This window comes from Sinocyclocheilus grahami, unplaced genomic scaffold (genome assembly GCF_001515645.1).
Source record: "Sinocyclocheilus grahami isolate Dianchi unplaced genomic scaffold, SAMN03320097.WGS_v1.1 scaffold87.1, whole genome shotgun sequence".
NCBI classification, from domain to species: domain Eukaryota; kingdom Metazoa; phylum Chordata; class Actinopteri; order Cypriniformes; family Cyprinidae; genus Sinocyclocheilus; species Sinocyclocheilus grahami.
This window is the reverse complement of record NW_015505266.1, coordinates 222,682-248,595: the sequence shown is the minus strand read 5'-3', so window position 1 is coordinate 248,595 and position 25,914 is coordinate 222,682. Positions and strand designations below refer to the sequence as shown.

General features: G+C 38.5%; 1 protein-coding gene and 1 long non-coding RNA gene across 2 annotated transcripts in view; one reads left to right on the top strand and one right to left on the bottom strand.

The window, feature by feature from the left end:
- Window positions 1–464: 464 nt before the first annotated feature.
- Window positions 465–24,360, top strand: LOC107586917 (uncharacterized). The gene is made up of 3 exons (XR_001609408.1): window positions 465–475; window positions 3,795–3,798; window positions 24,299–24,360. It is a non-coding gene; the product is annotated as an uncharacterized lncRNA (long non-coding RNA).
- LOC107586916 (coiled-coil domain-containing protein 71-like) overlaps window positions 2,505–25,914 on the bottom strand; it is a 29,909-nt gene continuing 6,499 nt past the window's right edge. The window contains exon 2 of the mRNA XM_016274471.1: window positions 2,505–5,106. Within this exon, the coding sequence (XP_016129957.1) occupies window positions 4,031–5,065 (1,035 nt within the window). The 5' untranslated portion in view covers window positions 5,066–5,106 and the 3' untranslated portion in view covers window positions 2,505–4,030. The remainder of the gene's footprint in view (window positions 5,107–25,914) is intronic.

Here is a 25,914-nt window from a genome sequence, read left to right as displayed (position 1 = left end):
TTGAAGATCCGGTAAATGGTTATTTCAGGTGCAATATTCTTTGTAGCAATTTCCTTGCATTCGAGGTCATTTTGATGCAAAGTGATGATGACGGCACGTGTTTCTTTGGAGGAAACCATTGCTAACAAGAACACAATGATTGGAAGCGCTTCTTCCATCCATCAGTATGCTCGTACAATCTAATTAGTATGATAGTGATTTTACCTGACTAGTACTCATTCACACTTTCACATGTGCTGCTGATATAATTAGTAAATTAATGTTAGCTGGTCGTTTTGTGTCAGGATCAAAAAACTGTGAAATTAGTTTTTTTGTGAAAAGTTAATTTTTTGGCCACTGAAGCTTTTAGCAATTATTTAAAATGCATCTGATCACACAATAATCTAGAAACAATGTGAATGAACACCACAAAAGCTTAAGCAGCAAACATTGCGAAATACAAAATTTGTCACTGCCAAAACTTTTGGCCATGACTGTATATGTTCAGCTAATTGCCAGCCTCTTACATGTATGCTTCTCGTAAACAATTAGCATATGCTAATTGCATGTAAACAGCCTTTTAATGAACAAAGTAGAATAATCATGGCTGATAGTAATACATGCAAACATAAAAGAAAACCAATCTTGATGCAAGAACAGCTGTTACTTCTTGCCCAACTGGTTAATGAAATCAAGGATATAATCAAAGGAAAATTTGGAGTTGGGATAACCTCCAAAACCAAAGGTGATACCTTTTTAAAAGCTCATTATCATCAAATGTTTACGTTCCGAGGCAGATTGCCAGCAACAGCCATTTTAGGATAGTTTGTGGCATGGGCTGTGTACCACTCCACTTTTAGACACGCACTCGCGAACTTCCCTAAGCACTTCCCCTTGGGGGAATCCCTGCTGCCATTTTGAAGTGCATTCCACTTCGTGAAGTTTATATGGACAGACCCTCGACCCCTCGATTTTGACCGAGGCTGCTTCATATGCACACTTCAGGCCACTCCACAGACCACAATGCAACACGATTGTGACGTCATCGCAGATCGCGTTTAATTTATCCCCACCTCAAACAACTCTATAATATATAAATGATTTTTTTTACATTTATAACAGCCCAAACATACCTATATACATATAGAATGCTGCACCAAACAACTCATTAGGGAAAAAATTTAAACAATAAACCAACTCCATAGCTGATTCTAAGTGATCAAGGGCTTAGGACGTTCCAGTTCAGCCCATTCCAAGCGTTCCGCCAGAAGTAGGAACTCATGCAACGTAATCAATGACGTACATCCGTAAACGAGACGGAGGGAAGTTTGCAAGTGAAGGGTATAAAAAAACGGACTGGAACGCAGCCCTGGTCTTAGTGACTTAGGAGTCCTCTTCACTACTAACATTTCACAGATTTAGTGGCTTGTTTTAGTTACAGTAAAAATTTATGAGCTACTTTTAGCCTTAAGATGTTTAGTGAATACAGGCCCAGACTTTTAAAAATGTCCATGTCTTGAAGGTAAGCTCTACATTGCTTGATTTGGTTTTGTGAAAAGAATGTTGGTGGCAGCTTATGTCTTAGGGATGTTTCTTTTTTGTAAAGATGGAAGACTGGAAAATGGTTGGGGCAAAGCACAGAAAAATCCTGTTGCTGCATTGCATAAAAACACCAGAAAAGAAACAGAAAGAGAAACATTCATCTTCTAAATTCCAACTTGGAGTTTGAGCATTACTGTAAAAGAACAATTATTTTTTTTTAAAAAGACCAACAATTCAAAAGGATTGAATAAATTTGTTTCTGACTTTTAATGGATTCTCTTTTTTTCTGGCCATTGTGTGGCAAATATTACATAATATGGTTGAATTAAGAAACAGAAGATGGTTAAAAATATTAAATATTTATAGGTACTATAAATAACATTCTCTAAAATTTTCAAAGATACAGCAGTAAAAATAAGCAACAATCTTACACTAATTATTCTCAGAGTTTGCACAGCAATACGGCAGGAAAAACCAAGCATTATTAGAGGTTTTAACGCTTAATAAATTCTGTTCGGCTCATGAAACAGTGCCTAAAACCCCTCTTAACTGTGGCAGCAACATCAATATGGCAACACACACCAATGTTCAATAAACAATTAAATATACTAGTAACAATAATCACAATAAGCAATTCATCTGCTAAATAACATCTGCCAAGTTCATTAGCCAAACAGCAAGTCATTTACGGTTGCCAAGCAACTTGGCATATTAATATATTGAATTTGTGCCGTTTGTTGGTGAGCACATTAGCGATTTCAAAAGTGCTTTTAACGTGGCTTATCCAAACAGATTTTATAGCAGGAAATACTCATTTCTGAAATGGGATTTAACGGCATTGGCCAAACAATATGCAACTATGTCTAGACCTCATCAAACCGCTAATGGAGATGTCTTTGAGCCATGATTTTTTTTCCACCAATAATGTTGCCTGTTCTTTAAAAAAAAGAAAACACTGAGACTCCAGTAATCCACACCAAACATTTCTCAAACAGATTTTAATTCACAACTCGATAACAGTAACTAAAGATACAACACTGACATTTACAGCTTTTGAGTGTCACAGATTCAACTGGATGAAAATAAAAACTGATTAACAGGAAACCAAATTCTGCTTGTATTTTGCATGTGAATGAAAGTTGTTTTTTTTTTTAAATGAAACCCATATGTTGGTTAACTCAAAACTTAAATTTATAACAATTTTTAAATGTTTGCCTTGTGGCGCCAATAAACTGCTGCATTGCCACCATCTATTTTAGTTTGAATGAGACCTTCTGAACCAAAGGCCTTAGGCATTGCTGAACGCCAACTTAATTCTCCCATATCTCGTCCTCCTTTTGCACAAAAAGCAAGCATTCATCCTGTTGTGCCTTAAAATGATTGCTCTATGCAGATGAATCATCCTCAACAAATTAATCCTGGTGAGGCAGAACAATGACCTAAAAAAAACACCTTGAGCAAGATTTAACAGACAACATGAATGAATTTTTCCTTTTCCAATTTGCTACCTTCAGATGTTGCCTTAATTAGTGATGGCTCAAAACCATCCTATTGAAGATCAGTTTGTCATTTACAGAATTTGGTTAAATGTGTAGAAGGTGACATGGATCAACCAACTTATGGATGTATGGAATGAACAATATTAACTGCAAGATTAATGATGACAACATTTTCGTATTCAAGTGTTTGAGGTACGTTCAATCAATGGACAAGCAAGTCCACTTCTTGACAGGATACTGAGAACTCAGAAAATGAAGCATTTTTTTTGCAATTCTTTGTGGTCATGGCACCAACAAATCTAAGGAAACAAAAAACCAGGGTTGGCACATTAAAAGAAACATTGGAGGAATTTTTGAGAAGTGGAGTGCAGAAAGAAACAAGTACATCAAGAAGGAAAAAGTACAAAGATTCAGTTAAATTTCACTCTTCTTAAAGTATAAGGCCATTTATTTTGCCCTGAAATTAAATTAATATGTAAAAGTGCCCCCAATTTGAACATGTTAGAGTCTAAACAAAAATATCATACGCAGTCAATGCCGGCAGACTAACATATTACAAAAAACCGTTGATGTCAAAAAATAAAACCCTGGGTGGCATTGACATCAGCAGGAGCCAAGGACTCTACAAATTCAGTCTGTTCCCATGATCCAGTGAGACAGCAATCCATGCCCACAGTATTCCAACACAAGGAACATTCTGGGAACTGCATAGTCATAAATAAGGGTTTATTCATCAGTCCAATTCTTCAGAAGTTAGATAAAAATACACAAAAGAAAGGTAGGTTGGGATGTGTCGGGAAAACAAAATACTGTGAGAGCAGAAAAAAGCATCCCATCTTTGGATTATGATGTTAGTAACTACTTGATGATAATGCAAAATTTGGAGGTAACTGCAATGCTCCCATCCAGAGATAACCTAGGGTTTGTTTCCACAAAACACAATTTTGCAAAACAAGAAAACTTAACAAAAGAGGAAACAAACAAACAAACAAAAAATCCCCAGCAAGAGTCTATACAGAGTCAACAAGGGGATGGATCTGTATCACAGGCGACAAGTTAACCTGCAAGATTTTTTGTGCCTTCCTTCTCACTTCCTCGTCTGTGACAGAATCATCTACTTTTATAACCTTCCATTCAAGACCATTGCCATTCAGTCTAGAAACATCTTGGCCATTGGTGAGTGTAGCCTGGGACCAGTTATAGCTTTGGAAACGGAGTCTTCTCACTGAACCATTGTCCAGACCACTGGTCATCACATCAGGTTTACCTGATACAGTTTCGATCTTTTTATAAATGCTACCATCTTTAAGACCAAAACCATTTTGATAGACAACTGGGGCAGAGTCTCCAATAAGGGCATCGTCTACTTTGAACGGACATGACAAAACACGTTTGTTGTCCAAGGCAACTACATTTGATGTCTGGCTGCCATTTTCCGTTGGAGAGTGTGGAATTCCGGAGAGATCCGGTGGCCGTCCCAGAGCAAAACTGGGGGCGCTTTTAGAATTTTCAAAGTGAATTTGCAACCTCGCGGTGTGGCCTCCGGTCAACCCCTTTATGTTTGTTAGCTTGAGGCACTGCTGCGCTTGAACAGAATGTTTATCTAGCATTGCCGATCCAACGTTCTGCTTAAGACTGTCCACCGAGAGATTGGTAAGCAGGATCTTGGGTTGGTTTAGGAGAATGTTCTTTGCCGCTCTACTGAGCGTCGCGTAATTCACATCCTTGGACTTGCTCAAACCTTTCCGCCCTCGCTTCTTGCAAGGTTTCTGCACTCTCTGAACCTTGCTGCCAATTTTGGAAGAGATTGGCTCCGTGGTGCAAGACGTGTATCCATATACATCTTTGCTCCTCAAAATCACAGGCTTGGCTCCCTCTTTCCTCAGGTCTTGAAGAAAGGACACCATTTGTCTCTCAGTGTCCGACAGATCCTTGGACATGGGGTTAAAGACCCTCAGGGCCTCTTCGAGGGCAGTTTGTCCAGCTGGGGCAAATCTGGCCCAGGAATGGACTACCTTCCCCATGCCCTGCTCTTCACAATTCATGGTGCACCTTCACAGCTGGTATGCATAAGGACTTCAGGTGTCTGTGAATATGAAAATGATATTAAGGTGATTATTTAAAAAAAACACATGAATTACAGTTTATTTTATCTAATATGAAAAGCAGTGTAAATTCTGCAACACTAGCACCAAATGGATAAGCAAAAATATTACTGTTTGATCAAAAAACAGGTGGTCCTATTCCAAGCACACAACAATGCTTGAGCTAGTAGTCCCAACTGGGTTATCCATAACTTGCTTGTCTGAAAAGTCTGCTGATAGTTATGACTGTATCTTCCTAGATGTAGACCTTGATTTAAACTACTCACTCTATATTATCCCAGCCAGTCTTGACTGATGCAGTTTGGCAAAACAATGTTTTTTATTGTTTGCTTTGGGTCAAAACAGTACCATGACTCAACTAATCACACAGCATTCTGGTTATACAGTTTGAACTGTCAGTTTATCAACAGTTCTTTAAAAGTGCTCTTCAACTATAATACTCCACTAAGTAATGCATGCTTCGCAAAGTAAAGTAGCTGGTAGGGCTTTCATTCCACACAAAGTTGCATGAATAACGGTCTCAAGAATATTTTGTGGTGGAGATAATGACTTCAACTGTGAAATGGGCATTTACAGGTGTTCAGGTAGTATGTAAAGTATTAGCCTCAGACTTAATTTCTTACAATAACATTACCTACAGGAACACTGACCAATTTTATTTTTTGCAAACTGTTCCGATTCCCTAAGATTTTTTAAGAATCTCTCTAACTATCCATGGGAAATGGATCAGAACTCACTGCTTTCCACTTCAAAACAGTTCTACAATTTCAACCAATTGCTTATTAGGTTCTTAGTCCTATTGTTAAGAGCAATGACTTTTGATAGACATAGCTTTCTGATTGTAGTTTCAACATTGCATCTACAAATGCTTAGTAATTGCTATAATTTAGGTTATTGAACAAACATACACCGGAAATGTCAGAAATAACAACAAGAACAAATTTGATCAAACAGATCCATTTTGATAACATTTGAAATAATTCCACATTTGCAAGGCTTGTTGAATGTTTTACTGCAAAAGATTTGGCACCATGCCTTTGATAAAATACTGAGATGCATTGATGCATCAAGAACAAAGTAAATTGTAAGGTGAACTCCACATTTAGCAATTAGGCATCAGGGGATTCATGATTTTCTTCACGGCAGTTTCTGATTTTCAAATCACCTTACCAGGAAAACTACAACAGGACACAATACATCTGTACTCAAGAAGCTACATTAAAGAAGCACAACACCACAATGCAGGTAATAGTAAACAATCAGTTTTAAGAAAATTAAATGTTACCCTAACATTTAATTTTCTTAAAACTGATTGTTTACTATTACCTGCATTGTGGTGTTGTTAGACATGAGAAAATGAGAGAAATTCGGTAAGTTTTAGATCTCAAAATTTCTCCAAAGTTTGCTCCACTTTGCTCCAAAAACAGCTTTCACTGAAACCAAGCATGCAAAATGATTAATTTTCTACTTCCACATTTTTAATAATGTAATAATGCATCAGCACAAGACTTTCTGTACAGATACTGATCAACACCTACTTTTATATAATTTCTCCTTTAAAGTGAAGGAATTTCTTTTGCAGTGCACTGTAAAAATTTTAATGGTGCAAGACAGTAAAAATGCTATGGTACAAAACTGTTAATTGGTTAATGATAAGTTCTATTACTATATACAATGAAAATTGTAATGAATCTAACAGGATTTTACTCAAAAATTGACAGATTTTAGAAGTTAAACAGAGCAAGTCATCTTATAATTTACAGTGAAAATCGTGAATTGACATTCCCATAATTCCCTGTATGGCACGTCACATTTGATGGTTTTGCATTTAAAAACAATGTTTATTTTTTTAAATGACATCTTATGGTATTGACTTAAGAGTTAGCTGCATTATTTTATGTATGTTACCATGATGGTGTTTAATATTTGTGTGGTCTTATATTTTTTTAGCATTTACTTCAGCTTTTGGAAAAGCTACTTTTGGTGAGCTGTGATTCATCATGTTGCTTTCTCATTACCACCTCTGTTTTTGTGTGGTTGTCGGTATATTATAAAGGTACAAAATCAGATTTTAGTTCTTCAGGAGGTTGGTATATTAAAGGGTTAGTTCACCCAAAAATTACAATTGGCCCATGTTTTACTCCCGATCAATGCATCCAACCAATCGAATCCAATCAGAGTTATATTAAAAATTGTCCTTGACCTTCCGAGCTTTATAATGGCAGTGGGCGGGTGTTTTTTTTTTTTTTTAACAGTTCAAAAGAAGTCAAATAAAGCACATCCATCCATAATAAAACATGCCTCACACGGCTCCGGGGGTGATAAAAGGCCTCCTGGAGCAAATCGATACATTTTTGTAAGAAAAATATCCATATTTATAACGTTCTAAACACTTTTCTCTCACTTCTACTAACTGTCGTATGCCGAAGCCTTTCCGGGCGGATGACATAGTACATGTGTAGCACATGTGGCGGTGATTAGTGATGAATGCGGAAGCACAGAGGAGAGAAAACAAAACAAAATGCCATTCATGAATCAGAATCACAAAACGAGGATTTGTAAAGAAAAATGTCAGAGGATTTCGATTTAAGCCAAGAGGAGACTGGTTTTCCTTTGGTAAAGTAAGGAAACTTTGCTTCCTTTGCTCCTGTAAACAAACTTGCGAGACTAGCATATCTCACAGGAGTGTGTGATACACATACGTCATCCGCCTGGAACGGCTTATGTGACAGCGGAAGTTAGAGAAGTGTTTATAACGTTTTAAAGGGGTCATATGATGCGATTTCAATTTTTCTTTTCTCTTTGGAGTATTACAAGCTCTTGGTGCATAAAGAAGATCTGTACAGTTGCAAAGACTAAAGTCTCAAATCCAAAGAGATATTCTTTATAAAAGTTAAAAGAGTCAGCCACACCTACCTAAAACGGCTCGTTCTAACACGCCCCCACATGTCTACGTCACTATCTAAATGTTCACGCAAAGAAAGAAGGCATAACTTTTATTCTTGCTGTGGTATTGTTGCCGCCGCCGCCGCCATGTCGTGAAGGCGCTGTGTGTTTTGTTGTGAAAGCGAAACCATTTTGTTTGGCCTTCCAAAAGAGGACAATATCGCTTCGTCATGCCTGGAGCTGATCCGTGCTGGTCGCTGAGGAAATACTTCAACTTCGCACAGTCGATCGCCGGATCAGCTTTCACCGTGGACGAAGCGGAGTCCAGCCCAGGGTCACATGTGGTTGCTGCAGGCATCACAATATGGTAAGGGACGTAACATTTCTGTCACACGCTTGAGGAATTCGGCCAATCACAACGCACTGGATAGCTGGCCAATCAGAGCACACCTTGCTTTTTCAGACCGATGAGCTCGAAAAAAAATCGACGCGTTTCAGAAAGGCGGGGCATAGAGGAGAAACAATAATGTACAGTATGTGGAAAATAATGTTTTTTGAACCTTAAACCGCATAAACATTTCATTACACCAAATACACAAAATAATGTTCTTTTTAGCAGCATCATATGACCCCTTTAAATATTTTTATAATTCTTTTTTATAAAAACGGATTTGCAACAGGAGGCCTTAACTCACTCAACTCAGCCCCCCCCCTCCATTATAAAGCTTGGAAGGAGCAAGGACAATTTTTAATAGAACTCCGATTGGGAGTATTCAACAAAAAAATTATATCGCGATACATATCGATATTGAATTATTGTCCAGCCCTAAATGATATGAAAAATTTTGGCCAATACGATAACCGATAATTCTTTATTTTTGAAAGCCGATAACCGATATGTTGGCCGATAAATCTAAATCATCTAATTTTTGAGAGCCCAACTACAAAAAGGTCTCATCATTAAAAGCCACACTTCAACATAAGCAGCCTAGTTTGACCAGTGTATGTTTTAAAAATAATTTTACTCTCCTGTAACCAAATTTCCTCATATGAAAAGTCTTACAAATAAAAAAAATTATGCATAATGCAAACAAGTCATTGGAAATCATTACTCGCATGTAAAGAATCAAAATGCATGTGCCATGGATCAATAAATTGGAATAGCCTCTGCACAGACAATAATGAAATGATTTTAATTACTAAACCATATTGTTGATGAAAATAAGAGAAAAAATTTAAGTGGGGGTTATTATTAATAATGCATCAATGATTTTGATAAAGTAGCAAATTAATACCACTGTTTTAAATGGCAGCAATGCTGTTTGAACTGCGTGTGCTGTAGCTGAAGAACTGAATGAACACTGGTAAACTGAAGCGCTTTTGTTAGCGGGTTAATTAGGCTGTATGAGAATCAGATATTTATAGAACAAACAATATTACAACATATATACACAAAAAGATGGAAATGCACAAGTTATCTTGAACTAAGTTATGCGCTAGTCAGATGTGTAACTTGTGGATGCGCTCTTGGCTCTTCCCGTAACACGAAACCTGAAACACGGCAAATAAACAAAGAATTCACAACTTTTTATTACAGTAGTGTTCTCTTTATAAAGTTATGTACATGACAGTCCCAGTTATATTTATTAATTTTGTGCATTTCTGTTCAAGCTGTGCGAGCTGAAGCTGAAGAGCTGAATGAACACCGGTAAACTGTAGTGCTTTGCTAGCAGCATATTTAACTCAAGGAAATGCATCCTATGAGATTAATCAGATATATATCGTCAATGATTATATATTATATTATAGTCAATAATAATTAATATTGTAATTTATAGTAACAGTAATTTATATTGTTATTATATTGTCATTCGGAAACATGGCTTTTCACTGCTATGCTGGATGACATTCAACTCTACCTCTCATTCCATCCTGATGATCCGACGATAGCTGCTCGCATCTCAGCTTGTCTAAAAGACATTTCTTGCTGGATGAAGGACCATCACCTTCAGCTCAAACTTGCCAAGACAGAACTGCTTGTGGTTCCATCAAACCCATTATTTCATCACAATTTCACCATCCAGTTAGGCACATCAACCATAACTCATTCAAAAACAGCCAGAAACCTTGGAGTTATGATTGATGATCAGCTGACTTTCTCAGACCACATTGCTAAAACTGCCCAGTCTTGCAGATTTGCTTTATTCAACATCAAGAAATTCAGGCCCTTTCTTTCGGAACATGCTTCACAACTCTTTGTTCAAGCTATTGTTCTGTCCAGGCTGGACTATTGCAATGCTCTCTTGGCAAGTTTTTTCAGCCAGTTCACCAAGATACATTTTTAATGAGCCGAAAAGAATGCACGTCACACCTCTGTTTATCCATTTGCACTGGCTACCAATAGCTGCTTGCATAAAATTCAAGGCATTAATGTTGTAATGCCTACAAAACGTAAGTTATGAATATAACTATGGATCTGTGAGACAAAAGGATGACCATCACTATGGTCTTAATAGAATGATATCCTTCGTTCCACCTTCTCTCGAGACCTTATGTAAACAAAGTCATGCCCATGACCCTGGAGGTGGAGATTCCCGCACTATAAAAAGCAGGATGAACTTCCGGCTAATTTTCTTACCTTGAACGCCTAGTGTTCCGAGCAACAAGGATAGTGACGGTCATCCTTCGGTCTCACAGATCCATAGTTATATTCATAACTTACGATCTGTTTCGACCTCACTCTGACCATCACTAGTCTTAATAGGATGACCTATACCAAAAGGGTCACGAGGAACAGAAGACTTTGATTTTCCTAAATCTCGCTGGGCAACAGACATCAGAGCTGCAGTGCTCACAGGTGCTGCACGGTTACATTAATTCTATAAATCTCAATAGTGTACATGATGTAGACGACCATGAAGTTGCCACACAAATATCTCCCACAGAACTCATTTTAGTGCAGTGGGATTGTGGTTCATCGTGGGAGTGGGCTTGTATTCCTGTAGGAACTGAAAACCCCTTTCAGCATAGGTATAAGAAATAACATCGACTACCCAATGTGACAAATGCGGTTTAGACAGCAGCAACCTCTGCCTGGCCTCACTGTAGTACAAAAAAAGCTGAAGATTAGCTTTCCTCAAAGACTGAGTACAATTACATACGCAATGCCCTCACTGAACACAGGTTAAGTAACTGCTCCTGTTCTGTATGTGAGGAAATGGTTAACATTGAACCACCTCTAGTACCTAAAATTGTAACTGAGGCTTAAATACTTTTGGCAAAAATGCAGGGTTAGGTTAAGTGACACTCCCGTGCCATCTGCCTTCCAACGCTAACAATCTCCTCTAACAGAGAGAGCACAGTGCTCTCCTACCTGCTTTGCAGAGCAGAGAGTCAATAGAAAATCCATTTAGAGAAACAGATTTCAATCCGTTTTCACAATAGGCCCATACTGGGACTTAGTAAGAGAGTTTAATACAAGAGGCAAGTCCGAACTCTGTATCTGCAGAGTACGGTCTGGACACGGGTCAACACCTTTTGAAAACTTACTTATTAAAGGAAGTCGACATAATAGCTGGTCATTGGCCCTTCATGAATTGCTGAAATAACCAAGGCATAACCCTTGTTTGTACTGGCTGCCTTGCAGTTGAAACTGTAAAAAAGAAGGACAAGTGGCAGAGAACTGAGTCCACCTTAGTGTTCACACACCAGTTTGAATTTTTTTTCAGCTTAGAGAGTAATTGGCCCAAATAGATGGGACTCTAGCATTGCTCAGTGTCTCGTGTGTCATCTAACTGTTGAGAGACAGACTCCACAGAGACCATACCCACAAGTGCAGAGCAGTCAGGTTTGGATGCCAAATCTGTCCGTCTGTCTGTGACAGAAGATCCGCTTGAGCTGGTAGCTGCCATGGGCAGCCCTGTATCAGTCGAATCAGGTCTAGAACCATGGCCTTCCTGGCCAGCATGGAGCCGCCATCAGCACAGAGTAATGACACTCCTTGATCCTCTGAATGACTTGAGGAATCAACGGAAGAGGGTGAAAAGCATACAACAATCCTGTTGGCCATTCTTGAGATTTTGAGAACACCTAGGCCAGAGCAGTCCTCCTGTATCTATAAGTGAGTACCATTCCATGAACTGTAGCAACCCCTTGAGGCAAGAAACTGCCTTTAGTTTGAGCACATTTGTGTGTTCCAAAGACCAATGGAGCTTCCACGTGCCCCTAAATGACCAGCCCTACCAGACAGCTCTCCTGCATGTCAGTGATGCATCTGTTGTGATCACTGCTCTTCTGTGAGGAAGAACTCCTAGTGGAACTCCTCTGAGAAGAAAGTCGCTGTTCCTCCAGGGGAGCAGAGCCTTCATGCGGAACTGTGTTACCAACAGCTTTACTCCTTTGTCTTTATTGGATGGAGATGAAATGAATTAAACCAACACTGTGTGCCACGCGCTCTCAATAGGCCCAGAAGGATCACCACTGATGCTGCTGCTATCAGCCAAAACAACTTCTGTAATTTGCGCGCATTTACCTGCGCAGTCAGTTTTCCTGACTGGAAATGTCTTAATGCTTTTCCCAAACTGTTGGCCCTCTGAGGTGAGACTGTCACAGAATCAAAATGGATCCAGAGAAAGTTCACTTGTTGTCGAGGCTGGAGACTGCTGTTCTTTCAGTTTACAGTGGAGCCAAGGGATTGAATATGGGCCAGTACTTTCTCGGTGTCCATTACTCCTTGATTTAGAGTGGGGATGCAGATCAACCAATCGTCTAGATATGGAAGAATTTTGATACTCTGTAACTGAAGGGGGCTAAAGCCTGAGACCATTCGAGTAATACTCTTGGTGAATCATTTTGAATGGGAGTACCTTTAAGTATTATTTGAGACTCACGAGGTTGGGAATGGGCCGATGACCACCCATTATTTCCCAATTGTGGAGTAACCCCCTTTTGCTGTGCGCTGGGAGGCACCTCTGAAATGGCTCCTTTTTTTCCAACACACTTTGAACTTCCCCCACCAATACTGGCTCCAAAAAGGGTATCCATTGGATCCCTGAAAAGGGAGGTAAAACTGCAGTTGGTACCCATGAGTTACCATGGACAACCCTTCGGGGAAGTGATGTGGGAATCTGACTGTTGACATGAAAGCTATGTTCTTGGACACCAGCAGGGCCACCACATCATGTCAATATCAGGCAGGTCATTGCGGCCTTTGAGGCGTTTTAAACCTTTGTTTAAAGGCCGGGGAATTGCCGCAAGCCCTTTGAACAATCTCCTTCAATGTATGAATGCTCAGGTCTGTCCAACATTTCCTGAGAATCTGGATGAAAGACATGATTGGTCAATTCATCAGTTTGCTCATTATGGCAAAGAAGTCTGAGCCAGCCATATCTGCCTGTGACATAAGACAGCTGATGACATAAACTCACTTACATCACGTGTTTGTTGTGAATGCGCTACCAAAGCCGAATCAATTAACATTTTGAAATCTTGATCTTCCACACACGCTGTTTTCTATAAGGCCGCCAGGTGAATAGCCAAAGTATTACCCATATGAGTCGCATGTGCAGCAGCATAAACGGTGAGAAATCAGGCAGTCAGCCTTAGTACACTCCTTGCCAGGACAGCATGGATTTGCCAAGATGGGCCAGTCCCAAAGCTGTCCATGATGCTATCGTCCTGCTCATCTGGTGGCATATTCCCAAGCCCAGTGTCTACTGGTTAACGAGTATTTTTATAAATCCAGATATGTGCTTGGAAAACAGCATACGCACATTTCTATTTTGTGCATATGCAACGTTTATACATGAGGCCCCTAGTAATTCCTCATCTCTGCAGCATCTGAATGGGAGTCTCCCGATTCTGATTGATGCCCACTATCTAACAGTGAGTTGGGGGCAAAAATAGACAGCACATCTTCATCTACGGCCTCTTCTCCCCGAGGCACAGGTGGCGGAATGCTTTCCTGGCCGGGCGAAGAAATGGATCAGGAAAAGGAATGATGAGCCTCAAATCTGTCCATTCTCTGAGATAACCTCTGAAGAGTAGTCAATCTTAAGATGTACATTTGTACTTTCTGTTGGTGGAGCAGTGGTTGGTTTATCTACACACTTATGACTTGTTGGTTTAAAATTGTAATCATACTGGTGGTCACGCAATTTTTGCGAGCGCACTTATGATCATGACCATCTAAAGAGCATTCCCTCTTTCTACCATGCTGCGAATCCGGTTCGCATGACAGAGTTGTTCCTCTCTAGGCAGGATGGGGCCCAGGTGCAGGACTGAGTCACCCTGCCTTAGAAAACAGGCGATTGGCTGTGGGAGAGGACAACAAATCTTGTTTGACTCACATGTCTCTGGCGGCCTGGCTGCTGCCAGGGAAAGCGTGCTCCTTTTTCCGAGTACATGCAGGGCCTCCTGGCCTTGGTTAAACCCCTACTGGCAGCAGTGGGATTCAAACCCACGCCCCCCAAGAGACTGGAGCCTAATCCAGCACCTCACAAGCTGCACTGCATGCAGTCTAAAGTGGCGCTCAAAGTTAAAATGATTTCAACAGCGTGTTTCATTACTTCTCTTTGAATGAATGAATCAGCGTTTCTGAACGTGTAGTTGAATGACAGTCCATTTCCCCCACCTTGTGGTGCAACACTGTAACTGCACTGACTGACAGCCCGTCTCAATAGAAAGTCTCTTGTCCAGTCAGATTAGAAGATCAGATTACAACTAGGCAAACTGTTATACATATAGGCTAACAATATAGGCTGACGATCTTATTGTCCGGTTTATGTTCTGTTATGTGGACCGTTATTTTGTCATTCTCTTCTGTTTACTTCACTTCCTGTTTCAACGCTATTTGGTTTAGGTTTCATTGTCTTCTGAATATGACCTTGTTAGTTATATCGTACACACACAAATATATATACACGTGTATGGCAATAATACCGCATACCGCACTATTGAGCCACTCAATTACCGCAAGGGAAATTCCATCACCGCGACAGCTCTAATGGTGGATAATCAATTTAATTCTGTTTTCCTACCTGTACCTGGTCTCTTGAGGCGAGAAAGGTAAGAGAACGAGCCGGAAGTTCATCTCGCTTTTTATAGTGCGGGAAGCTCCGCCTCCAGGGTCATGGGCATGACCTTGTTTACATAAGGTCTCGAGAGAAGGTGGAACAAAGGTTATCATACTATTAAGACCGTAGTGACGGTCAGAGTGAGGTCGAAACAGATACAACACTGGCTCTGCCCCCCTTTACCTAAATTCATTACTTAGGTTCTGCAAGTGAACGTCACTTTATTGTGGCATCTAGTGGTGGAAATTTGGATTATTTCAAGAGATTTGTTCATTTTCAGTTCGTTCACCAAAATGATTAGTTCATATTCGTTCACTGATTCATTCAGTGACCATTTCTTCATATTACATAAATACGCCAGCAGGTGGCGAAAAAGAGGTGTCTTGTGTGTTATGTCTTAAGTCAACGAACATATTCACTGGTTACAAAACTGATTTGGCTTTACTCAAATGTGTGCATAATTTACTCATTAAATAAATAAAGTCTAAATAAATTGTTCAGATGACCAAAGCACAAGGTTTTCTTGCATAATTAACATTTTAATTGTTTGGTCAGACGTTTACACATTCATAAATCTGGGATTATGTTAAACGTGGAGTTATGTTCTGTATGTTAAATATGAATATGTAAACAAGCAGATGTGCACAGTACCTATAACTGCACTTTGCATCCGCTTTCTGCTGATCGAGATTGACATGCTAAATGGCCGACCGACCCCGTACACTCTCATTCATTTAGTTCACGAACGAGATATGTACCAGTTCATTCAACTCGTTCACGAACGACATGTACCAGTTCATTCAACTCGTTCACGAACGACATGTACCAGTTCATTCAACTCGTTCACGAACGACATGTACCAGTTCATTCAACTCGTTCACGAACGACATGTACCAGTTCATTCAACTCGTTCATGAACGACATGTACCAGTTCAGTCATTTCGTTCTCGATCGTGTTCAGACTCTAAAGAAACTCGTTCAGTGAAGGGTGTATTCGCTCACTACATTCAACAAAACACATACTTCGTCACATCTCATACTCAAAGGCTATTGGCTTGAGGTTTAGTCATTCTTTGACAGGATGAAACCATCCACAGAGCTACCCCGGGTTCACCGAGCTGCACATGTGCTGCGCTGCTATGGAGGGAGGAATTTCAGTGAACGAGAAATATGAGTCAATGATTACGTGAACGATTCGTTCACCTAAAAGATTCGTTCAAAAAGAACAATTCGTTCACGAAACGAAACATCACTAGTGCCATCCCAAAGAGGCACAAAATCACTTTCACTGACTTTTAAATTAAATGTTCCCTCCTGGTGGAATGACCTGCCCAACTCAATCAGAGCAGCTGAGTCCTTAGCCATCTTCAAGAATCGGCTAAAAACACATCTCTTCCATCTTTATTTGACCCTCTAACTCTAGAACACTTTATTCTAATTCTATTCTTTAAAAAAACTAACACTAGCTTTTCTAATCTCTTTGTATTCTATCGGTTTTCTTTTTATTTCTTATACAATTAACAAAAGCAAAAAAAGTCTCTAACACTAGCTCACTCTATTCTGTTTTCTTTTTATTTATTATATAATTTTTAAAAAATTTGCTATGTGTACTGCGTTAAGCTAACTTAAACTTGTTATATCACTTGCATATCATTGCTCTTTTGTTGATTTTGCTTGCTTCCATTGTCTTCATTTTTAAGTCGCTTTGGATAAAAGTGTCTGCTAAATGACTAAATGTAAATGTAACGTAAAATATACAACTTAAACCTAATATTACAATTTATATACAGGTACATCTAAAAAAATTTGAATATCATGAAAAAGGTCAATATTTTTTGTCACTCATTTCAGAAAGTGAAACCCATATATTATATAGATTCATTTACACAGAGTGAAATATTTCAAGCCTTTATTTCTTGAAATTGATGATTATGGCTTACAGATAATGAAAACCCAAAATTCAGTGTCTCAGAAAATTTGAATATTGTGAAAAAGTTCAATATTGGAAAGACATGGTGTCACACCCTAATCAGCTAATTACCTCAAAACACCTGCAAAGGTTTCCTGAGCCTTTAAATGGTCTCTCAGTCTGGGTCAGTAGGCTACACAATCATGGGGAAGACTGCTGACTTCACAGATGTCCAGAAGACGGTAATTGACACCCTCCACAAGGAGTTGCCACAAAAGTTAATTGCTAAATAAGCTGGTTGTTCACGGAGTGCTGAATCAAGCATATTCATAGAAAGTTGAGTGGAAGGAAAAAGTGTGGTAGCAAAAAGGTGCACCAGCAAGAATTTGGGGGAGCTTCACAAGGAGTGGACTGAGGCTGGCGTCAGCGCATCAAGAGCCACTACGCACAGACTAATCAGACATGGGCTACAAATGTCGCATTCCTCGTGTCAAGCCACTCCTGAACCAGAGACAACGTCAGAAGACTCTTACCTGGGCTGTGGAGAAAAAGAACTGGACTGTTGCTCAGTGGTCCAAAGACATCTTTTCAGATGAAAGTAAATTTTGCATTTCATTTGGAAATCAAGGTCCCAGAGTCTGGAGGAAGAGTGGCGAGGCACAGAAACCATGTTGCTTGAAGTCAAGTGTGAAGTTTCCACAGTCAGTGATGATTTGGGCTGCCATGTCATCTGCTGGTGTTGGTCCACTTTTTTCTGAAGTCCACAGTCAATGCAGCCATCTACCAGGAAATATTTAGAGCACTTCATGCTTCCTTCTGCTGACAAGCTTTATGGAGATGCTGATTTCATTTTCCAGCAGGACTTGGCACCTGCCCACACTGCCAAAGGTACCAAAAGCTGGTTCAATGACCATGGTTTTACTGTGCTTGATTGGCCAGCACACTCGCCTGACCTGAACCCCATAGAGAATCTATGAGGTATTGTCAAGAGGAAGATGAGAGACACCAGACCCAACAATGCAGATGACCTGAAGGCCGCTATCAAAGCAACCTGGGCTTCCATTACACCTGAGCATTGCCACAGGCTGATTGCTTCAATGCCATGCCGCATTGATGCAGTAATTCATGCAAAAAGAGGCCCAACCAAGTATTGAGTGCGTAGAAATGAACATACTTCTCAGAAGCCTGACATTTCTGTTTAAATTATCCTGTTTTATTGATCTTATGTAATATTCAAATTTTCTGAGACACTGAATTTTGGGTTTTCATTATCTGTAAGCCATAATCATCAAAATTTCAAGAAATAAAGGATTGAAATATTTCACTCTGTGTGTAATTAATCTATGTAATATATGGGTTTCACTTTCTGAAATGAGCGACAAAAAATATTGACCTTTTTCATGATATTCAAATTTTTTGAGATGTACCTGTATATACAAAATGACAGTTATTGTGTGCTATAGTCAGAACATGTAACTCCTGTTGTGGACATGCTCTTGGCACTTCCCATAACAATGCGCTGAAACATGGCAACTAAACCCAAAGAATTCATAACGTTTTATTATAATAATGTTTTCATTAGAATGTTACATACGCGACATTCCCAATGCAGTGCTTCCCATACATTGATTTATTTGTGGCGGCCCGCCACAATATCAGAACTGACCGTCACAAATACATTTTCCAAAAGGCTTTGACTTCGTTGAATAAACATAAGCACTGCACTTTTCAAAAATCGAAACCTGGTGTGGGTGTTTTTATATCACTATTTCTGAAGGAATCCGACTGTCTTCAGAAAATGTAATTTTCATTTTATCTTGCATGTAATGCCTGATAAAGCAGCGTTTGTGAACGGAGCGCTGCTTTGCGTAAAGCCGTTACCGGGGAAACCTCTATCTCTCCCACTCTACAAGTGCCTCCTGCTGGCAGAGAATTAATTTGCATATATATGCCGCCACAAATAGAGTGCAAGTCTGTGGGAAACACTGCAATCATAGTTATTAATGTTGTGCACTGCTGTTCGAGCTGCGTTCACTGAGCTAAAGATCACAGATAAACTGAAGCACTCTATTAACTTAACCAAATGCATTATATATGAAATAAATCAGATATAGCCTATAAAATAAACAATATTACAATGTACAATTGCACAAAAGGCTGCAAAGGCAAAAGCGAACTTACCTGTCATGGAGGTGTGTAGCTTTGTTGTGGCTGCGCTCAACGCACACAAAACACTGGCGCTCAACGATTCCACAATATTATTTACAGTTATGTTCACATTATAATTTTATGTAGCCTTTGACAGATTTGCCCTGTACATGTTGCACTTAAGTGTATTGTCCTTTTCAAAGTGATTTCAATCATATATCAAGCATTTCAAAACCATCATGGTGAAGAGTGCGCATCTGAAGTGTGTCTGAAGGAAATAATACATTATATATCGGCTTTAAGATATCAGCCAAATTTTCTTATTGGGCCGATACCGATAACAGTAAAAATGATTATTTATCGGCCGATACTGATATGGTGGCCAATATATCTTGCATCCCTAAAAAATATCTTAATTTGTGTTCCGAAGATGAACGAAGGTCTTATAGGTTTGGAACACCATGAGGGCGAGTAATTAATGACAGAATTTTTATTTTTAGATGAACTATGCTTTTAAATGTTGAAAGCATACTAAGACAAAGATATCACTTTCACCTTTGAACAACTGATAGCAAACTGAATTATTTCACAAATATTTGACTAAACCTGAAGAAGGACAGACATAGGTACTCGCACACGCTTATTTGATCTCTCTGTCTATTTAGGCTTGCTGGGTGCAAATTGATGAAACCTGTGTACAAGTCAAAATGGCATACAGATTTTTAATAAGAATTAAAAATGCAGTTAATCACCTCTTAAACTACAAAGTTTCTATGAATAACCCTTTTAACCTGAAAATATTAGCAGAGAAAAACAATGTAGATTACTTATTTCCCAAAAATGTGTCTTTAATACGAGTACATTTTGTCTTATAGCAATTAAAACAAGTTAAAGTGAAAAGATCTTCCAGTGCAATTAGACAAAACACACCAGATAAAATCTATGAAGTTTTAATATACCAAGCGGCATTGCTTCCCAAGTAAATTTATGAAGTCCATGAAGATTGAGGATTCGAATCATAATGGCTAAGGAATGAATTTGGGACATGATACTCAATAAAATTCTAAGAAATCAATCGCAATACCTACATCACAGAGATTACTTCATTATCAAGCAATAAAGAAGAAAATCGACACCTTGGTGTCGCCTAACCACTAGTGTGACAAAGCCCTGACCTAGAGTAGTCCTACAGAACATAGGTTTCAAAGAACAGGTGAATATTCGAGAATCAGATCTGTTTGTCTGAGGAGTTCACTCATTCAAAATGGATGACCAGACAAAAACACATTGGCACTGAAGAGCAATTATGATATCCAAAGTACAAATACTCACTTTGCAACCAACCATCATTACATTGATGAAATAGGACTGTTTCGCTCTTCGTGTTAATAGATCTTTTGTTGGACCAATTGTGACCCTGGACCACAAAACCAGTCATAAGGGTCAGTTTTTTTTAATTGAATAAATACGCTTTCCATTGATGTATGGTTTGTTAGGATAGGACAATATTTGGCCGAGATACAACTATTTGAAAATCTGGAATCTGAGGGTGCAAAAAAATCTAAATACTGAGAAAATCGCCTTTAAAGTTGTCCAAATAAAGTTCTTAGCAATGCATATTACTAATCAAAAATTAAGTTGATATATTTACGGTAGGAAATTGACAAAATATCTTCATGGAACATGATCTTTACTTAATATCCTAATGATTTTTGGCATAAAAGAAAAATGTATAATTTTGACCCATACAATGTTTTTTTTGGCTATTGCTAAAAATATACCCAAGCGACATAAGACTGGTTTTGTGGTCCAGGGTCACAATTGTTCTGCAGCTTGCGTTATTGTTCTGCAGCTTGCGTCATTACCAACTTAACCAATTAAATTCATGCAATTCACAGAATGACCACAATTGACAACAATCAGCGGCATGCTCTGAATCTTCAGGGTAAAAAGTTCAGACTTGACTACTTTTATGCGTTACAAGACAATAGGTGACTATTTATAGGGTTGTGCTGATAGACAATAATATTGTATATTGACGATAGTCAGAGATATCACCTGTGGCTGATGCCTTTGATGATAACAATACTTTTATTATTATTATTAGGCTAGTATTATCATCTAATTAATATTAGGGCTTATTTGTTCCATTATTTTTCTTTACGCGTTTTTACAAGGTTATGCGTTATAACCAATCACACACGATTCTGTTGAGCTTATGAATTCAATGGCCAATCAGAGGCATTCAGATGAGTAATCGCTGAAACACCGGAGTTTTGTTGTTCAGTGTGCACTCGCTGACTGAATTCTGCTCTTTCGCAAATTCTCTCATCATAAACAATGTGCAGATGTACGTACAATGTAAGTATAAGAGATAGCTTCACTGATTATAGCGGTATGTGCTAGGGCTGTGATGGTGGCAGATTTTTATCACCGCGGTGGTAAAGGACCAACTACCGTTGGTGGTGCGGTGTTGTTAGGCCTATGCATATATATATATATATACACACAAATAAATATATAAGTGTTGTCACGGTACGTTACCAAAATTTCAGTATTCGGTACCAATACCAGTGAAAATCCAGTTCTCGTACCATTTTCGGTACCAAAGCAAAACACAAACACATGCTAATTGAACAACATTATTTTTATTAATAACATTAAACAAAAATTTTATGTACAAAACCATTGCCATTCTTTATACTTATTTAAAATTGTTTCAAGTTTTTCCACAAGTAATAAAATTATGTAAAAAATTAAACAAGTTTCACCCAAAAGTTTTTGTCATTTTTGCTGCCACTAAAAAACATCTGTAAACTGTTGTCTGTTTTAGGGTTTGCTGGTGTGTTTCAGGATCTTCCTCAGTCTGCAGCTGTAAAAGAAAAATATGATATACTTAAGTAAAGCAATGGACTGAGTCTGACCAAATGCAACATTAGATCATTGACACCAGCTAAAATATAACTTTTCAGTAAATAACAAACCTCAGCTTTTATAATAAATTTAGATAAGATTACATATATTAAGTGTATATCAAATAGATGGAAACTAGTATTAAAAACACTTTACAATAAGATTCCATTTGTTAGACAACATGACCTAACAATAAACAATATTTATATAGCAATTATTCTTCTTAGGGTTAATTAAAAAATTTACTAATACATAATTCACAAGTTCAATCTGTTAAAATTATTTAATGCACAATTAACAAACATGAATGATCAAGTGTTTGTATTAAATAACATTCTCAAACATTAATGAATGTTGTAAAAATATATTGTTCACTCACTGTAAGATGTTACTAGACCTAACTCATGTTAAGATGACATGAAGTCATTGTAACGTCTATACAGCAGATACAATTTGACTATACTACTTTTTAATCCAAACTTTGTTCATATTTAATTTTAAAGGGCTTTTAAAAACTGCTAGAGTTATTCAGCCAAGAATAACAACTACCTAACTAAAAAAAAAAAGAACCAAACTGTTTTTCTGACAGATTGATATGACAAACACGGTTAACCATACATTTTAGGGGTGCTCCGATCAGGAATTTTGAGGCCGATCACTGATCACAGAAAGCAGTATCTGCCGATGCCGATCTTTTAAAGCCTTCTTTTTATAATTTATAACTATTTACAGTGATACTCCAATCAGGATTTTTAGACATTTATTCAGGGCCTGAATTTCATTTTTGAAAATGGGGGTAATTCCCCTTAGGTGACTCTTGTGAGGAGTGAAGCAGCTTTCACACAGGAGTCCATTACTGATCCGTGGCTGTTTACAACAAACACAACATTTATTCATTAGTTTGATTTCAAATCCAAACATTGTCACTGAAAATGCTTTTTCAGCATTGCAATTATTTTTTTTGCAGTACAGTAATACAATATTTCATAGACATGTTTAAACACAATAAATATAAGCAACACATTATTCAATGCTTTTTACTTTTACTTTTGCATTTACTTATAGATTTATATTAGGGCTGCACGATAAATCGCATGCGATATTTAATGCGCATCTTGTCAGAAAGCCGATCTCCATCACCTGCGGGCTTTCACATTGAGCAGCATTAACTACACAGAGCCGTTGTTCACTGACGAGCTGCGCCAAAAATCGCGCGAATATGAACATGGTTTTGTGCAGCTCTCAGTGAACAACGACTCTGTGTAGTTAATGCTGCTCAATGTGAAAGCCCGCAGGTGATGGAGATTTACCACTGATTACAGAACCGGCTTTTCTGACAAGATGCGCGTTAAATATCGCATGCAATTTATTGTGCAGCCCTAATTTATATATTAAGTTGCTCAAGCAAGTGGCAAAACATGTAAACTACTTTTCTTACGTTATCACAAACTTACCATTGACAGAAATAGCGCAGCTCTACTGCCTGTCCTTTTGCATTGCATTCTTTACTACAAGCAATCCTGCGGTTCATAAAGAACTTTGTTTTCCTACCTCCACGAGTGCCATCTATTATTGCCTTGTTTATCTAAAAGGGCTCTTTCCCTTTAAACCTAGCCAAAAAGCCATACGTGTTGACTGTGAAACACAGTAGACTTTTATAATATGCATTTACGGTGTAATTACAAAATTTTCGTGTCAATCCATGTTCATATTTACTGCAAGCAATGCGCTGTTACTTTAATGTAGGCTTGCAGACTCGGTGCGCAAACGATCTCTGAACGCACTGCCGGACACCAACCGTGTGCAGTGTGCACACTTTATTAATCTGTGAACATGAGCGCGGAAAAAATACGCACCACATGTGCTCTGCAAACGGAGAAATGTGAACCTGGCGTTATGTGTATGCGCTGCGAGTGTGCATGAGCGCACGGTCTCCAGGAGAGTGCTGAATGGTTAAACACTGGCAAGAATTAAAAAGCAATTTATAAACTTTAGGTGACGATGTGACACTGCCTTGACTGTGCAAGTGACAATTTCTGTGTCAACTGTGCAGCGTGCATCTCGCTTATAGACAGTGGCGATGTGTGGTGATTTTAAGCCATTTGCGTATTTTGAGAGAGAAAGAGAGAGCGCACGTGGGCGGTGATTCACTCACGTTGTTTGTGAAATTACGTCTCACACAAGGATTTCAAATTACTTTATAAGTGATCTAAAGAAGACATATGAATTGTACCTCACATTCAGCATAATTATTTCACCAGCGCCGGACCGAGACGGTGCTGCTGCATGTCATGCCAAACCTCTCATGACAGCGTCATCAGCTTGAGATCGTTTTTTTGAGATCTGCCTTTTTAGAGACCGCCGATCAATCATCCCAACGTGATTATCGGCCGATAGTGATCGGTAGCCGATCAATCGGAGCACCCCTAATACATTTGTACATTCTCTAACATGCATATTTTGGATAAACAGTTCATTTAAAAGCCTCTGGTGTGTAAAAATAGTAAATACCATTATGTCCTCCTGTTTTCTTTAAACTAATAAACGTTATGGGGCATTAAATAGTTAACAAAAACTTCATAATGCTCATTATATTAGCGTTAGCCGTGCTTATGCTAACGATTAACTACGTATATGCTAACGGCAATGTTTATTTCAATCCGACATTCAAATTAAAATATGGATAAATATTAATAACAGAAGCTCTAAATATTACAAATTTAATTGAAACTTACCTGCTTGAACTCTTTCATTTGATCGGGGTGTCGGTCTTTAAGGTGTTTTGTTACTTTGATGAGTTTCCTCCTCTTGAGGTCACCACGTCTCGGTGTTTTTCAAGAACCGGATTGACCGGGTACTCGGTACCACCGGTACTTAAGAAAACCTGGTACCATAACATTTTCATTTTTTTTTGTACCGACTTGGTACCGAAATACTGGGTCTTTTGACAACACACACACACACATATATATATATATATATAAAATAAAAAATATATATAAAAAATACACGCACATATATACAGTGCTCCAGACTGCGACTAAACCGGTTGCATTTGCGACCAAAAATATTAATTTGCGAGTGAAGTTTTTGCTGAGGTTGCCACTGGCGACGATATAGATTTACATGTTATAACTTAAAAATTTGCATGTAATGCCTTTTTTCATAATTGTTTTGCGATCACATCTTTTGTTATGTTCACGTATTAAACTGAGACAATGCATGTGCATCACTTTTAGAGGGAAAAAAAAGAGTTTCAAACAGTCCTCGTATCTCTGCCTCACAGCAGCGTTGTCACACACAGTCTGCTAAACGCAGCTCAGTTGTACAACGCGAGAGAGAACGAAATGACGGAGATGTGCGAAGTGAAAGTGCCGAAAAGCAACGTTTATTTCGTGCACAACTTGAACAAACTACAAGAGGTAAAGCTGTCAGTTGTGTGGATATTGGCAATATCGTTAACAATTCTAGTTTATAATCATTACTAATACGGCTTCTTCTTAACAAGATCTTAGTCTATGCTGTGTTCTGTTAATGCGTGAACTTATTATTTGAAGCACACTTGCCGTCCAGTAATCGCAAAAAGCTTTGTGCTTTGTTACTTAAGATCAAAACAACACAACGGTCACTAATTAGAAGTACAAAACGAGTATTTGTAAAGAAGAATGTCGAAGGATTTCGATATAAGCCAAGAGGAGACTGGTTTTCCTTTGCTAAAGTAAGGAAACTTTGCTCCTGTTAACAAACGTTGGTTTTCATGAGCATGCGCAACGCTGAACTCATACGTCATCAACCATTTGTTCACCCCCGGAGCAGTGAGAGACACTTTTTTTAAAGGATGTGCGCTTTTTGTTTAACTT